The following is a 16,114-nucleotide window of genomic DNA, read 5'->3' as shown; positions in this document are numbered from 1 at the left end:
CGCAGGATCGTCGCGCCTGGTTCGTCAAGTAACACAGCAGCCAATTGATAAGCATCGGCAACTATAAAGATGTGCGATTGCCGGGAGTCTGAGCTGGCTGCCGCTTCGTGGCCTTGGACGTGATGAGAAGTAGGTCTAACATGCTGATTGGTTGTGATAGAGATGAGCGCTAAGCGAGTGAGATGACAGGGAGTTTAAGAACCTTGGAGTTGCAGAATACATGACGTGGAGAAAGACGCAATTTCCACTATCTTGACATAGCGAGGAGGTATACCATTCAGTAACTGCCACGCAAGTCGCATGGTGGTTGACGGCGATTTAGCTGAACATTTGTACGCACGTGGCTGCGCTGACCACTTCAGCCGTCCGTCTTCCCCGAATTTCAGCAACAAGTTTGCATCCGCTGTATCAGTTACGTTACAAACCGCGAGGGTTGTCGAAAGCAAGAGCGCGCTGAGTCGAAATCGAGATGAGCGTCGCAAGGTGCCAAACCTTCAGCCAGTCGCACTGCTGCGCTCCCATCGACTTGAAACAAACCGGTCATGAAGTTCAGCGCTTGAAATTTGACCGTTGGGCCGCTCTCCAGCCTTACGACAGATTGTCTCGAGGCTGTGCTTGGAGCGTGGACCATCATGCTCAGCACCCGTCTGCTGATGGCCATCGACCAGCTCTACCATGTTCGCATATAGCTTATCCAGCTTGACAGCCACTCTGTCACTTCTCTTGCCACTCATGTAGTTGACGCCGGTTACTTGCCGGGTTGGTTCCTTCAGATTCTTCCAGTCGCCATACCAGCGCTGCATGTGCTCAGTGATGCTGATCTGGTTGGAATCGAAGACGGTCGACAGCTTGGAGAAAGTGCGCGCGATTAATCGTAAGCTCTATCGGTATGACTGCAACGGCCGTATCGTTCTACCTTCAGAGCTACTTGGAGGTCGTCGCATAATCTGGTGAGTGACGCTACCTCAGCGACGGCTTCGTTACGCTCCTGCCTCATCTTTCGCTCTGAAGAGGCCCGCAACTGCTTGTCATGCACAACACTCTTTGCTTTCTCTTCTTGTTTGCCTGCGAAGTCCTTTGCGTTGCGAACCTTCTTCCCCGCCTCTTTCAACTTGTTCTTCTGGCCAGCAATCTTATCTTGGAAAGTAGCCATCTCGCTCTCGGCAGCTTTGAGGTTCTTTCTCAACTCTTTGATCTCGACTCGATAGCGTTCAATCTCATTCTCCAATCGATTCATGCGACGAACCACCTCCGCTGGAAGATTTTTATCCTCGATAGCCCTTTCGTACACACGTCGCTCCAGCTCTTCGTAAGACTTCTTGTGCTTAGCAGCTTCTGCTTTGTATAGGTCGCACTCTCGCAATAGCGACTTGACAGTGTCTTCAGCGTAGGTGTCAATCTGCATGCCGAATGGCAGGCCGCTGTCGATCACCGGTCCACCGACAAAGTCATCATCTGGAAGGCTTACTCCACCGAACCCGTTATCATTTGATGTGGCGTGAGCCATCGAAGCAGTAGGTGCAGGAAATGGCACTGGGATTTTGGCTTGTTCTGGCTCAGTGGCGGCCTCGTCGAAGAGACTGCCGAGGTCGAGACTCATCTGCTCCACAGTAGTGAATGAAGTACAGGTAATGGGTACGCGTGTTACTTCGCTGGTAGGCGCTGCAATGATTGTAAGAAGGAATATAACTTGTCGTTGTTCGCGTTAACGATATCGGCAGAAGTGGAAAGAGCTGACGGGATCGGCGCACGTGCGCGGTGAAGGTGAAGATGAAGATGGCAAGAGTCATTCGAGAACAAACAAGAACATAGACTAGAATTTCATTGACCACGACCACGAAAGTTCATTATGACACTATTGATGGCGCTCACAACCAGTCGCAGACTTGGGTTGGGTGGCAAGTGGACGCGAGTTCTATTGTATGATGAAGAGCGAGCACGCATAAGTCTTGTCCGCGTTGAAAGCAATCTGCTGCAGGCACGTGAAGAGAGTTGTCGATTTGGCTACCAAAGTCTCATGATGAATCCAAGCACTGTCAACGCAGTGGACTTCTCCAGCTACCAGCAGCGCGTACAACAGTCCGTACTACGGTACGATTGGCCACCGAACACTAAAAATAGCAAAAGTAATGGTACTATAGAGGTTCAAGCCTGAAGCAAAACACTATAGTACATGTTATACGTCTATTTATGGTAGCAATTCATCACAAACTACTCCAGCACCAACAGGAGAGGATTACACTGCTTCATGCCACAGAGCCATAATAACAGATAGTAATATGGGATATGAACTGTTCAACTATAACATATAGTAAAAACAAACAAAAGAACATTATGAACGAAGTGAGAATCTGAGCGACTCGATACTTCACAGCAACCATCCCAAGACTCTGCCAAATACGGCCGTACTACGGTTGCCTATGTTACTACGGTACGACTACGTTTACGGCCCACACCTTCACTACGGACTGACTGCTTACTTAAGCCATACTACGGTACGGTTACTGCCTGTAGTACTGACTATTGGAAGCGCTGGCTACTAGATCTGCTTTGACTGCAGAGCCGGTCACACAGTCCATGAGATTACGTACGACTCAGAGCTCCTCAGGCATAAATGCAAGTATATATTATGTTTGAAGAGACACGAGGGCTCCAGCTGTTTGTAAGGTGGTCAACAGCCACATTCCCAGGTACGGCGTCCAAGCTTAAGTGGGTCCTGCGGTAGAATACGAGGCTGCACTGTCTCCACGGTCCATAAACCTAATCTCATATAGGTCCTATGTCGCGCTGCATTCTGTATGTTATTTACTCCTGTGGCTTCTGAAGCTGTCACGGTCTGGGGTGCTCCTGCCTGTCGTACCTCACCTGTCATGAGAGTGACTGCCATGTCACACTAGCGTTGTTTACAGCTACTCACCTATATATACTGTTCGTAGCTTCACTCAATACAACCTCAGTATAATCTTTAACTTCTTCCCTTTGCGTACAGTTCACTGAACTCCAACAGAAGCAGAGTCATCCTACTGTCTCCTCACCTAGCTCATCAGTTCCTCAAATTAGAGAGCACCTGAATACATACATTGAGACTTCAAATGCACAAGGCAGTAACATTGTTTCATGTGCACTTAAGAAGTCACATCGACAAGACAGATAGAACTGTGAATATCAAGCTGGGAAGCGTTCTGAGTTGAAGTGAATCGCTTCCAAAGAGAATGCTGTAGAGGCCTAAACGTTCATTGGGAACTAGACATTCATTCGTCAAGAGTATTCACCATGACTATACTGTCAGCTGCCAGTTCATGAGGTGCAGAGTTCTTCTGTCGCCTGTTATAGTCCATGCTGCGATGCATTAGATGACTGCTCAGCTGTAAAAGAAGCCCTGCATGCGCTTCCAAGGGCATGTCCGCCAGCAACGCCATATCCTACAAGCATCTCATCACCAGAAACACACATCAAGCCCCCATTATGAAGACTTCTCCCTTTCTTGTGCCCCTACCATTCTCGGGCTTTGTTGCTGCTGTCCCTCTATCGGGAGATAGTGCTACCGAGGAGCCCACGACCAAAGCCCTCATGACTCGTTACAGTACGAACATGTATCACGAGATCTTCCAGAAAGACGCTAACTATATACCCAGGCTATAACTGGTGCGACTACGCCATTCATGATACCTGGACGAACTTCACTATTGGCATGGACGGCTGGGGCAACAACGATGAGACGTGAGTATCCTAAAACTGCTTTTCTCATTCACAACAGACGCCCGACCTTAGCAAACAGCTCAAAAGGTTTCTGCAGACAAGGGGGGCTACTTGATCACCTCAGGATGCAATGTACTTCAGACATTCGGAACTAGGGCTGCGAAGAGACCTATGAGAACCCTCATGATACAAAGGCAACTGTTACGATCAAGGAGTTCCTCAAGGCCAACACACCGGATTGCGTTGTGACTGCTGTCTACCATGCCGCTCCGGCTAGCAAGAAAGCTAGCAAGTGCCTCAGGACCGACTAGTGGGGTTGCTACATAGGGCTTGAGGAAGTATCAGCGAGAGGGGGATGTTGAAGCGCACATATGATTGTCACTGAAACGCTTGAGCGGTCGGTCGTGTCAGCATGGAGTGAAATGTCAAGTATGAATAGAATTTGCGTCAACCATACAATAGTCCAACCTTGCGTTGTATCTGGATCCCGTGCTATGCAAAGGGGAGCTCCTCGAAGAGCGAACGCTACTTATATATCGGTTCCTGTTCTTGACTGTACCTCAGTCGCGACTAGGGAAGATTTGTCATGATCAAATCTCTGGTCCCATGGTGAAATAGAGCCCGTCCCATAGATAAGAGCTAAACGAGGCGCAGGCTCCTGGCCGTCCAAGCTGGTCCAGTGCACCGGCGTGCGCGTTGTGATGGTGATGTGAGAGGCGGGAATGCTTCAGCACGGCTTCTTCCCGTCAGTGGGCCTGAAAGACGGTGCGCATGATCGTTTATGTTTTACTTGACAGTTGTGAAGTATGTCGACGACTACTAAGCCGACCAGCCAGTTTCCACTCATGGTGCTCTCCCGCTTGATCTTCGACAGCAGCATCGCCTGCTACGGTATCGATACTCAGGCCAGCTGAAGAGTTTGTGTCGTCTTCAGAGCGGGAGTTTGACGGTGCTAAGGTAGAGTCAGTGTTTCGCCTACAGCTAGGCCCTTTGTGGTAAATCTTTGACGATTTGGTCCCCAAAGCGACTGCAATCTGGGCGTTCGTATCACTGAGAGCATCCTCATGCTTCTCCAGCTCACTCTCTGCCAGCTGAAAATCACTTCTCCACTTTTGAGCTATCATGTCCAGCCGATCGGCTTCAGTCAATTGTTCGTTGGGAGTCATGATATTGACAGCACGAGATGTGGGCGTCGTGTGTTCGGTGACGGTACAACAGCTTGAGCAGTAACTACGTCAAGCTGAGCGGCAGCTCCATAAGCGGAAGGCCGAGACTCCAGAGGAGCGAGAGGCGCGGTTGATCCGGCTCGAAACGAAGAGATTGACGAGTCAAAGCGTGGTATTGAGCAGGGAAAGCAGCAAACGCTAAGAAACAGGAATATTTGGAAGGTCAGAAGAAGCGCTTACGCCGTCTGGATGCGGGACATGGCAGGCGAGAGCCTCCGCAAGAGTGCTCTGTTACGTTCAAAGAGACGAAGCAGAAGGGGAAGAGGAAGAAGTAGTGGGCAGGCAGCGAGGGGTTGGAGGCATAATGCGCCTGGCACTGTCTGACAATCTTAAACGGAAAGAGCGGATTTGTTTTGGGGAGTCTTGTGAGCGAAGAGATATCAGATTGGGATGGAGGAAGGATGATGGAGATGAGGTTACGTTAGTCCAGAGAGTAGTCAGCGTTTGGCGTGCATCGCGGCCATCAGGTTAGTATCAAATACAACGTGTAATCGTAGATTGTGCAGTTTGTTGACTCCACAAGGATGTCTTTCTGCGTCATCCCGGCGTAATGCTGTTGAGTATATCCTATCCCACATCTCTCCATCCTTCTCATCAGAACGGCTTAGCAGCCTTCCTTGCCTCTGCCCTCCCTGTAACTGGATCCCTAAACTCCTTCCAACTAACCGGATACATCAGTCTCCCCTCCTCGCTCCTCGCCATCACAACGCCAAACTCATTCTCACTCGTACTGACGTAGTAATTACTCTGGTCTCCCAAACTGATGACTGTGCCCCTGACCAAATCACCCACCCTGAAGCTCTCCTCCATCTTGATCTTGTCCTTTTCGGTCGCGCGAATGTCTTCTCGTCGGATTTGCCCTTGGAATGACTCGCGGCAGACGATGTTGTTGATTACGAGGATTTCGCATGTTGCGAAGCGGGGGCCGAGACGTGTGATGAGCGCTAGCACGACCGAGTTGACTTCTGGGAGGATGGTGCCGCCGCCACCTGAACCGGTGCCCAAAATACCAGGGTCTGTGGATGTGGAGGGGCGTTGTATTGACAGAAGCGGGGAGGGTTTTGTTTGTGTGCTCTTTGGTGTGGGTGATGTGATGACAGGACCTGCTATCGAAGCATAGATTTGCGATTCGTGGATGTGTGTCCCGGGGCCGGGGAAGTATTTGTCTGCTGAGCCAAGCAGTTGGCCTGGGAGGGCTATGGAGGGGACGGCCATTACGGAAGTGGGGCTGGCGTAGTAGCGGGGCGTCGAGCGTGGATTTCGTCGTTGCTTTTGTAGCTTCAGTGTTCTCTCGCGACCGTGTTTGGAGGGTTTGCGTGAGCGCTGGCAGTGTGTGTCGTGGTGGATTGGTGTCGACCGTGTCGCTGGTGCTTCAATGTCAAGCTCGGAACTTTTTGTCGCGGAGCTAACTCGCCTATTCTTACGTCACGCGTACACCTGCCCCCCAAGACACCGGCACCCTACCATCAGCATGTCATGCACGGCACGGACCGGTGATCTGCAGGATCCCGATACTTTGATAAGACACTACAGTATGTTGTTACCAATGCTAGATATCCCATGCGCCAGCACAAAAGCAACCGCAGCGTGCGGTGCGGTACAAGGAGCTCTCTACGCTCCCGTTTGTCAATGGTTCCAGACCCCTCCCGCTGAATCGAATATTCAATCCAGGCCTGTAGAACGCCGTTTTGTAACCCCAGCATTGCAATTAGCACGTTGCTCCAGTCGCCGTGTTATGCAGTCCCACGCAAGAAAATCATCAAAATCGTTCGCTCATGGAGAAATTCCGATAAGGAAAGCGGTGCTCTTGAGGGAAACGGTCCTCTTCGTTGGCGCTTCTTTGAGGTCTCACCATCCTTCTAGATCTGCCCATGGTGCAGTCTATCTCAAGCCTTGGTCGTACTCTCCGTTCTGGCGATACACTCCGTTCCGGCGACTAGACGGCCTGGTAGAGGAGAAGAGGCTCTCCGATGTTCTCTATCTCGGGAATCGTGCACTTGAGGTCGAAAGCCTTGGACAGAACGATCTTGAAGATCTGCACAATGTCAGCCTGCATAGCTCGATTCAAGAGGTTTGGTGGCATACCTTCTGCACGTTGATGCTGTGACTTGTGCTGCTGAAAATGAGACTGGCCTTCATTGCCCGTGCGAAGCGCTTGGCCTGCACAGTGTGAGTGGGTGCATTTTGGATCCAGTAGGGCTTCAACATACCTGGTTTGAGATCTCCTCCTGCTCCTCGCGCGGGAAGTTGACAAAGTGGTCATACTTCGTGCCAACCAGGAAAGGGATAGCAGTCTTGTTGAAGCCTCGCCCCTGCCTGTACCATTCCTTAATGGAGTTGAGTGTGCTCTTGCGGGTCAAGTCAAACATGAAGAGTATGGCGACAGCGTCGTTACACACAAGGGGCAACATGTTGACGAACTCGCGCTGGCCTCCCAAATCCCAGATGGAGAAGGTGATTTCTGTGTTCCTGATCGAGATGGTCTTTTCCATGAAGTTGACACCTGACAGCATTAGCAATGCGCCACACCAAACACTCGAACAACCTACCTAATGTCTGAATGTAGTCTTCGTCCCAGCTGCCCTCGACGTACTTGACCATCAGGCTGGTCTTGCCGATCTGCGCGTCCCCAACCATGCCCACCTTGATCACAACACTGGAGTTCTTGGCTGGCTCTTGCTGCGGCTGCGCACTCCGTGAGTTCTGCTCTTGGTATGAGTTGGACCGTCCACCGGCCTCTGAGGTCGAGTAGCGGCCCATCTGCGAGCTTGGCCGCGAGTGCGACTGGCCCATGTGTGTCTCCTTGCTGTTGTCGTAGTAGCCGTGCCGCGGCGGGGTGTCTGCGTCTGACGAGTTGAAGCGCGAGCCATTGTGCGGGTACTGATATCCGGTGTCTGAGTAGGAAGTAGAGGGGCGCGGCGGTTCGGGAGTGTAGCCGTTGTTGCTCTGGTTGCTAGGGTGGAACTGCGGCGGCGGTGAGACGGGGTTGGCGGTGATGGTGTTGTTGCTGCTGTCGACGTCCATGGTCTGCTCGCTGTGCTTCTGGACCTCTTGGCCCTCGGCGGCGACTTGCTGTTCGGGTGGGATGTCCATGGCGACAGTGATGCGTGTTGGGGGGTGGGTGTTTGTGTGGTTGACTCGAGCCGACTGGGATGTTTCAAGCTGGGCGAATAGGGCGAGGGCGGTGGTGCGCGCTGAGCGAATCAGCCCCGCGTCTACGTGAAGGGGGGGGGAGGTGACACGCTGCACGCGTCGCGGTGGTATTATTATGTATGCGGATGTTGTCGTTCCTTGTTTGCGCGCGACTCGTACGGGGACGCGAGGGAGACCGTGCAGCAGACCGGCAGGATAGGAGGCTCTGCGCTGACGTCGAGCGAAGCTGTTAACGAGGAGGTTAACGCCAAAGTGGGCGCTTAGGCTGGGATGGTGCCCTGCGAGGAGTGGAGCCCTGCCAGATGCGAGGCGCACGGCCAAAAAAAAGTTGAACCCCGCCGAACTTTTCGAACGTTTTGCGACAGTGACGTTCAACACCATATTTTTCTACTTCTTGTACAGAAAATTGTAGGATACATTCAAAATGGCCAAGCGACCTGCCGACTCGGAGCAAGAGGTGGAGGCTATCAAGAATGGCGACCGTCCCATGGAAGTCGACCAGAAAGACGAGGGACTAGACTTTGAAGATGAATTCGAGGATGAGTTCGAGAGTGAGGACGAGATTCTGGAAGCAGGTGTAGATGGACGGCCAGACGAGGAGCGAGAGGCTGAGGAGCGTCAGAGCACGTGAAAAGCTGCCATATATATCAATTTGCGTAGACTAACTGGTGCAGATGCTATGGAAGTCGACCAGGACACATTCATTCCCGGCCGCCACAAGCTTTCGGCAGGCGAGACACTCGCGCCCGATCTGTCTACGTATGAGATGCTCCACACACTCGAGGCGCCATGGCCGTGTCTGTCATGCGACATCATCCCAGACAGCCTAGGCTCGGACCGCAAGACATACCCCGCTACCATCTACGCAGTCGCAGGCACACAGGCAGCGCAGGGGAGAGACAAGGAGAACCAGATCATGGTCATGAAGATGAGCAGTCTGTCGCGCATGGAGAAGGAGGACGAGGAAGACGAGGAAGAAGAGGAAGACGACGATGCATCAGACCCTATCCTCGAGACAAAGTCGATACCGCTGAACAGCTGCACAAACCGCATTCGCGCACACCAGTCGCCACAAGCCACGTCTGCGCGACCTCCGACAACACTCACAGCAGCCATGATGGAGTCCGGCCAGGTCCTCATCCACGACGTAACACCGCACCTCACATCCTTCGACACCCCCGGCACAACCATCACCCCCACACAAAACAAGCCCGTCTGCACAATCCGCGCCCACAAGTCCAACGAAGGCTATGCGCTCGACTGGTCACCTCTGATTCCCGAGGGCAAGCTCCTCACCGGTGACATTGCAGGCAACATCTTCACCACAACACGCACACAGGGCGGCGGCTTCGTGACAGACACAACCCCCTTCACAGGCCACAAAGGCACAGTCGAAGAGCTCCAATGGTCGCCCACCGAGAGGCACGTCTTTGCGTCCGCCTCCAACGACGGCTGCGTCAAGATCTGGGACGCACGATCAAAGTCGCGCAAGGCAGCCGTCAGCGTGCAAGTCAGCAAAACAGACGTTAACGTCCTTTCGTGGTCGCATCAGACAGCCCACCTCCTTGCCTCCGGCGCCGACGATGGCGAATGGGCAGTCTGGGATCTGCGCCAGTGGAAGCCGTCCACATCCATGGACTCGTCTTCCAAGCCCTCGCCAGTCGCGAACTTCAACTTCCACAAGGAGCAGATTACGTCGGTGGAGTGGCATCCTACAGACGACAGTATTGTGGCTGTTTGCGCGGGCGACAACACACTGACTTTGTGGGATCTGGCGGTCGAGTTGGACGATGAGGAGAGCAGAGATACAGCGGGCGTGCAGGACGTGCCACCGCAGCTGCTATTCGTACACTACATGGATCAGATCAAGGAGGCGCACTGGCACCCGCAGATTCCGGGAACGCTCATGGCCACAGGAGGGTCAGGGTTTGGGTATGCATTGACTCAATCAGGACGAAGCATAAAAGCTAACGCAACGCAGTGTGTTCAAGACAATCAGCGTTTAACAGCAAAAAGCTCGTGCGACATGCATGGCAATGCAAAAAGTTCAAACTCCGCCAAGATAGTTCCAGATGAACGCGTGATCACGTTACTTCACTTTACTCCGGATGCGGCGAATGCACTAACAACCAGTACCCCACTTCATGTATAGCCAGCTCACAAAAGTCTCAGGGCATCCCCAAACTATCCATGTTCAACCTTCTGCGACCGTTTCATAGCGTCCAGAAAACAAAATTACAGCGTCTCATCATGTCTGCCCGAGCATAAGCCTTCACCCAGCGCCAAGATGTTGACCTCCAACATCAATCCTTACCCAAACAACAGAAATGCGCCCGCTACCGAACGTCACTCTCACAATTCAAAAACCCTACACCCAACATCAGCAATACACTTCCGCCGGAAGACCAAATCCGAAGATCTCCATATTCTGGCGCGTGCAGACACAATTTCACGACCATCTAGAGCCTATGGGTAGCCAGTCATACTAGAAGCAACAGACAGAAGCACACGCCCCATCATCACATCGTTCCCACGCACATTTCGGAACTCGGCCACACGCATTCCAATACCAGTACAGCAGCGTTAGCTTCTCAAAACCAGATCTCCGCATACCAGTCACCCACCTGCCCTTCCGATGGTGGAAAATCGGCATCATACTTGATGGTGGCGGTGCAGACGACGAAGATATCCGACCGTCAATTGAGCCGCAGGACGTTGGCGACATGTCGATCGTGCAGCCCATCGAGGGCGATGATTCCATTTCGCCCGGCGCTGTGGAGATGGGCAAAAAGCGTGAGCATGATGTGAGCGATGAGGAAGCGCGGATCTGGGATGAGGCGCAGCGAAATTGGAATAGGTATGTGAAGCATAGGGACAATTGGGCTAGGAGAGCGGGGTTGAAGTGAGAAAGGGACAATCTACATGAACAACAGAGTGCGCGGAAAAAGGGGAGAGCCGGAGGGTAGAGTGGGTGTAATTGCCGTAATACTGAGCGCTATTATGTGTCCCAATAAGAACGCTGGGTCGTTAAGATCGCTATGAAGGTCATCTAGTCCAAAGAATAAGCGGTGCGCCGAACGCAATGCGAAAGCCAAAGTCATGACGAAACGTCTTGCTATACAGTCCGTTGTATGGGCTGTGGCTGTACGCTCGTGCCGGGTATTGCCGGAAACAGCGGTGTTTTTGCCTCGCTCATTTCGCGGATCTTTTTGATAAGGTTGCTGAAGGGTCGTCAGTACATCACATCAATGGCTGTATCGTATTGAGGACTCACTTGACCGGCAAATGCAGCTTGTCCTGCTCCCTCCACAGTATCCCAACAACCTTCTCTCTCCCCTTTGTATGATCTTCCAAATGCTCCGTGATCAACTGTCTCCCGATTTCTTTACTGCATCCGTATATCCGTTGCGCACACCCGTCAAACGAACATATCCAGGAGTCGCGAGGCCCGTTCGATTCGTATGTGGGCAGGGGTGTTGATACTATCGCTAGAAGTACGGGCTGTGTTGATTTTGCAGCGGTTTGGTTCGTACCGGGTCGGTAACGTAGTGGAAGGGGGGGATCAGCGGTCCCGGGTTCTGGGGTCTCGTCTGCAGATGTGGGTGGTGACGATGGAGGTATGAGAGAGCTGTGTGTGCGTTTTCGTTTGCCTTCTTCTGTCGTTTCGTCCGATGTTTCGAGCTTGCGTTTTGAGGTTCCAGGAGATAAGGCGTGTGTTGGTATGTCGATGGCCATTGCATCCTCCTCGTCGCTCGCTGAGTCTGATTCTGAGTCGGAGACGGGTACTGGTGGGTTTGTCTTGCCTTTGCCTCCTCTTCTCACACTCTTGCCCTCACCGGAAAACTTGCCGCTCTTGGGCCGTAACACGGACAGTGTGCCCTTCTTGCTTCTCCCTGACAGCCGGCGTTTTGGTGTTGTAATCGCGTCATCATCCTCATCTTCCTCATCTGATGTGTCCGATGATTCGCTGTCTTCACCTCGCAATCTACCGTGATCTTTCCGCGGTCGTAGCTCCACGCCTTCTGCTTTTCTTTGCTCAGTCGCCGACAAGCTGTGCCCTGCTGCAAGTTCGCCGTATATTGGTTCAGCCGTGAAAAACCGTATGTTCTGCCGTCGTGGGTGATCCATCATGTAGCACAGATTTTGCGCATGCACTAGAACTACGTTTCGCGCAGTCTCTACGTCCTCGATTTCGTAACGTTTGACGATCAGTTGTGCGACTCGTCCGACCGTAATGCTGTTGCGGCCTGATCGTATTACGCGCTGGTTGACAGCTTTCTGCATGAATTCAAACAGCGTAGCCGCCTCCCACCAGTTGTCGTCTTTCTTAGGAGGTTCGACTGTTTTCGTCACGACTGTCTTACCTTTGCTTGTCTGTGCCTTTCCCGATGATGGTTTTACTGTGACTGTCGGCGCAGAAAATGTTCGTGATGTGCGAGATATCCTCTCAAGCTTGACGTCTGCGAAGCGGCCTTCGCTCCGTGCTTTGCATCTTTCGAAGTCTTTCTACGTTACTTCAGTATCTTACGTTTTCTCTGAATAGTCTGGCCTACCGGAAACTGCCGTCTGAATGACTGATATAGAGGAGTGTTGCTCCAGCCGATGCCGTGTGTCCGCTTCAGGAAGCACATCAGTAGGAACTCACGGTGCTTGTGGAATATCCGTTCAGCCTCAGTCACATCACTGCATGGGAATCTTTCGTCCTCGGCGTACTACGTATGGTCAGTACAAGGCGACCAAGAGCTGGATCGAATGGCCGTTCCAGAGGCCATGCCCACTCACTTCCTGGTATATTAACGAAGCGCTTGGTCCACCTCCCCTCTTCCTCGGCTCGTTGTAGATGTCGGTGATGAAGTATAGCAGTTGCACAGCTTGTAACATGTCGTCGAATGTGGCCTGGTAGTTCGCTGCAGGCTGGATCTCAAACCATCCTGCTTCGCCTAACGCCCAGATCATATAGGTACCGTCGGCCATTTGAGCGTAGGAATAGCGTGTAACATCGCGTACTACGATGTCGGTGGGCTTGTAGGGTTTCTTGAGTACTATAACGTCGTCAGCGGTCGGAATCTGGAGGACTCCTTGTATGCCAGACGTACGGTGATGTGAATGTTCGCGAGAAGGTGCCTCGAGCCGGCCCAGCACCTTGAGAGGCGTGTCCGCATAGGCCAACAGTAAGTTCGCAGGCTTTCCGTTGCTCTTGTAAACGACTGATGCATCGCTCAGAACAAATTCAGTCCAGTCGTCCTCGCTCAGCGAGGGGTCTATCGGCCTCAGGACATCGGATTCGAGAAGAGGCATATTGAAGATATCGACGTGGCGTATCGCATAGTGCGTCAGGATCGCGGAAGTGAGTTGTATATTCCTATAAACAAGCAATGCGTCTGAAGATTGGGTGAAAGAGGCATGAACCCTTTGCGATCTGCCAGATGCGGGCGCGATGGGGACAGCTGCAGTGATGGATAGCGCGTTCAGAGTCAACGCGTCGTGATTGGTGGAGGGTTCAGCCTTCCCGCTTTCTTCCCCATCACGACTATGACGCGCCTGTCTAATCTGACCTCTGTCTTCCCCACACTGTGATTCAAGGCTCGTGCATACCGGGGCCGCCTTCTGACCTGCATCAAGTGTTTGTTTCACTTTAGCAGCCTTGGCGTGAATACATGTCTACACTCGAGCTCCACCATGTACATGGCATGAACACCACTCTGCTGCCAGACTGACAAATCACCAGGAACGCGAATGCCAGCAGGCGGAATGGGAAGCCGGCGTCGTGCGAGCCATGCAGGTTGAATAAAACCAAGTGTGACCACACATATCCGAAGTGTGACCGTTGTCGTCAAAGAGGCATCGAAGATCGCTGCTTCTATCACCCAGCACCGCTCACCAAGCCCCGCAATGAACATCCGGATGAGCCACAGACTGAGGCACAGTCAGGTGAATCTCGTCCACTGAAGCGAAAGTACGAGCACAGCTTGATCCAAATAACCACACACTAAGACATCCAGACGCCTCTCAACACAAAAACTGTCCGGTTCAGGCCGAGATGGAGCATTTTCACCTACAACGCCAGTCGAGGAGAAGCTAGCCGATGCTGTTGCGGCTGATACCTACAGTCCTGGATACCTTGGGCCTGGCTCTTATGCGTTGCTTCTTCCTCAAGATGACGGGACCGAAGCGCCTCCGAGACGCGAATCCTCTGCAGCATCAGAGAGTCCGGAGTATGAGATGACCCATCAGTACTTTCTCAACAAGGCCATGAGACGTGAACTGGCTACCAGTATCCTAAGTGCATTCCGCCACTATGCAGCAATTCAGGAGTTGATTTTATGGTACAACGCCAGCAATGAAGCTGGTGTGATCCCCGCGCAACTTCAGATTGATGCCATCAACGCGATTGGCCCTTGGGTTGAGAAGCACAATCTTCGACGGTCGCCTCCGAAGCCCCAGCTGGTAGATCAGATCCTAGAGAACACAAGCAAGCCATTATGTGTCACCCATATTACCAACCCACGCGATCTGCACAAAGCATGCTCTGGAGATAATCTGCGTCTGGAGATGGTTGGCTTTCTTCTAGCAACCGCTGGGAGATCACTGGCCTTTGGGCTCTCACCGGACACCTTTAGTGGCCCTGGTAATCGGGGAATGAGGGCACGATTCGTGGATGAGTTGCTGAGTGCAAGCACGAAGTGCTTGACAATAGCACCATTAATTGCTACAGTGAACGACATCACTGTCTGGATGTACTACGAAAACTATCTATTCACCAATATGGTATGCGGATACACTGGTAAGCCGTCGCTGCTCCGTATACACAGCTTTGCAAGACTGACTATCTCCAGGTCCGCCGTCGTGGAGACGCATCAACCATTTAGCCACCCAGATCTACGCCCTAGGGATGCACAAAGAGTCCGCATCCATCGACATCCCAATATGGCTCACCGAAACCCGTCGAAGAATCTTCTGCTCATCCTACAACCAGGACAAATCCATATCCACCTTCCTCGGCCGCCCAATCCGCATAAGCAAGCGCCACACCGACATCAAACTCCCCTTGGACCTACGGGACGACGAATTAACAGGTGACCCCACCGAGCTCAAAGCAGCGATTCAACGCCTCGACGCCAACGGCTGGAACACAAAAGGCCAACACTTGCGCGCTTCCTGGATCCGGCTGCGCCATATGGCCTCGCGCCTACGAGAGGAGATTCTCGACTTTTCACTATCCACGATAGACGCAAAAGTCGAACGCGACCTCCTTGACATCTCCGCACGCATCCGCACATCCTGGGACTCCATCCCTTCACACATGCGCTACTGGAAAACATGCTGGGACGAATCGTACCCGTCCTCTGTCTGCCTCATGCTCGTAGTAATCCACCTAACGCACTGGTACAACGAGTTCATGGTCCAAAAACTGCTGGACTACACGCCTCTCACCTCCAACGCAGCGATGCTGCGCGTCAGCGTCGATATACTCTCCAATGTGCTCGCGCTAGGTGCTATTCACGATCGCACATACGACGCGCACCGCGACTTGCTGAACTGCATCTTACTCTTCGGTATTCCGAGTGCGAGTGTATTAGCCACCGCACTGCGCCAACAACAGCAAACGTCCCAACCCTTTCCGCCAGGTATCTCGCGCGCAGAGATAGTCCGCATGCTCTCGGTCCTCATATCGCATCTCGACGCGTCCGCACACCTCGAGAACAGCGGCGCCCGGGCGGGCGAAGCGAACTACAACTTATGCCGGAAGGCGAGCAGGATCTTTACGCGTGTGATCGATCAGGTGCTTGATCCGAAGCAGAGCGAGGTCACGGCGACGAATAGCGACGGGCTAGACTTGGGTATTGAGGGCGAGATGGGGTTGGATTTGTTTGGGGTGCCGGGGCTGGATGGGTTTGAGGGCATGGAGTTTGCAGGGCTTGTGGGTGGGAATGCGGTGGAGGGGAATGGAACGAGTGCTGATTGGGGGGTGTTGGGGCAGTGGACGCTGTAGCGAGTAGTAAGGTTTTAGTGGCAATAGATTGTAAGTCTAACGT

At 52.7% G+C, this 16,114-nt stretch overlaps 6 protein-coding genes across 6 annotated transcripts; 2 read left to right on the top strand and 4 right to left on the bottom strand.

Annotated features, from left to right (window-relative positions):
• Positions 1 to 563: 563 nt before the first annotated feature.
• On the bottom strand, positions 564 to 1,514 carry BU25DRAFT_471224 (uncharacterized protein). Its single transcript, XM_033710812.1, has one exon. The coding sequence runs from the start codon at positions 1,505 to 1,507 to the stop codon at positions 869 to 871; it is 639 nt and encodes a 212-aa protein (XP_033567225.1). The 5' UTR covers positions 1,508 to 1,514; the 3' UTR covers positions 564 to 868.
• A 3,896-nt stretch (positions 1,515 to 5,410) lies between these two features.
• BU25DRAFT_87817 (uncharacterized protein) lies at positions 5,411 to 6,417 on the bottom strand. The gene has a single exon (XM_033712200.1). The coding sequence runs from the start codon at positions 6,138 to 6,140 to the stop codon at positions 5,520 to 5,522; it is 621 nt and encodes a 206-aa protein (XP_033567224.1). The 5' UTR covers positions 6,141 to 6,417; the 3' UTR covers positions 5,411 to 5,519.
• A 44-nt stretch (positions 6,418 to 6,461) lies between these two features.
• BU25DRAFT_444986 (septum-promoting GTP-binding protein 1) lies at positions 6,462 to 8,287 on the bottom strand. The gene is made up of 4 exons (XM_033709418.1): positions 7,475 to 8,287; positions 7,136 to 7,428; positions 7,011 to 7,085; positions 6,462 to 6,960 (listed from the first exon to the last, which is right to left on the bottom strand). Exons 1-4 carry the CDS (start codon positions 8,016 to 8,018, stop codon positions 6,862 to 6,864), a joined length of 1,011 nt encoding a protein of 336 aa, XP_033567223.1. The 5' UTR covers positions 8,019 to 8,287; the 3' UTR covers positions 6,462 to 6,861.
• Positions 8,288 to 8,456: 169 nt separating this feature from the next.
• Positions 8,457 to 10,084, top strand: BU25DRAFT_487384 (glutamate-rich WD repeat-containing protein 1; the record flags this gene model as incomplete). Its single annotated transcript, XM_033711272.1, has 3 exons — positions 8,457 to 8,701; positions 8,753 to 10,010; positions 10,060 to 10,084. Exons 1-3 carry the CDS (start codon positions 8,503 to 8,505, stop codon positions 10,082 to 10,084), a joined length of 1,482 nt encoding a protein of 493 aa, XP_033567222.1. The 5' UTR covers positions 8,457 to 8,502.
• An 823-nt stretch (positions 10,085 to 10,907) lies between these two features.
• BU25DRAFT_358019 (uncharacterized protein) lies at positions 10,908 to 13,481 on the bottom strand. The gene is made up of 5 exons (XM_033703591.1): positions 13,175 to 13,481; positions 12,861 to 13,120; positions 12,632 to 12,790; positions 11,353 to 12,584; positions 10,908 to 11,299 (listed from the first exon to the last, which is right to left on the bottom strand). The coding sequence occupies exons 1-5, from the start codon at positions 13,374 to 13,376 to the stop codon at positions 11,194 to 11,196; spliced, it is 1,959 nt and encodes a 652-aa protein (XP_033567221.1). The 5' UTR covers positions 13,377 to 13,481; the 3' UTR covers positions 10,908 to 11,193.
• A 168-nt stretch (positions 13,482 to 13,649) lies between these two features.
• BU25DRAFT_358017 (uncharacterized protein) lies at positions 13,650 to 16,075 on the top strand. The gene is made up of 4 exons (XM_033703590.1): positions 13,650 to 13,759; positions 13,807 to 14,034; positions 14,081 to 14,862; positions 14,915 to 16,075. Coding segments are annotated over exons 1-4 (2,169 nt in total). The 5' UTR covers positions 13,650 to 13,757; the 3' UTR covers positions 16,072 to 16,075.
• Positions 16,076 to 16,114: the final 39 nt, after the last annotated feature.

Source organism: Macroventuria anomochaeta, assembly GCF_010093625.1.
Source record: "Macroventuria anomochaeta strain CBS 525.71 unplaced genomic scaffold BU25scaffold_2, whole genome shotgun sequence".
Classification (NCBI taxonomy): Eukaryota; Fungi; Ascomycota; class Dothideomycetes; order Pleosporales; family Didymellaceae; genus Macroventuria; species Macroventuria anomochaeta.
This window is presented reverse-complemented; position numbering and strand designations above follow the sequence as displayed.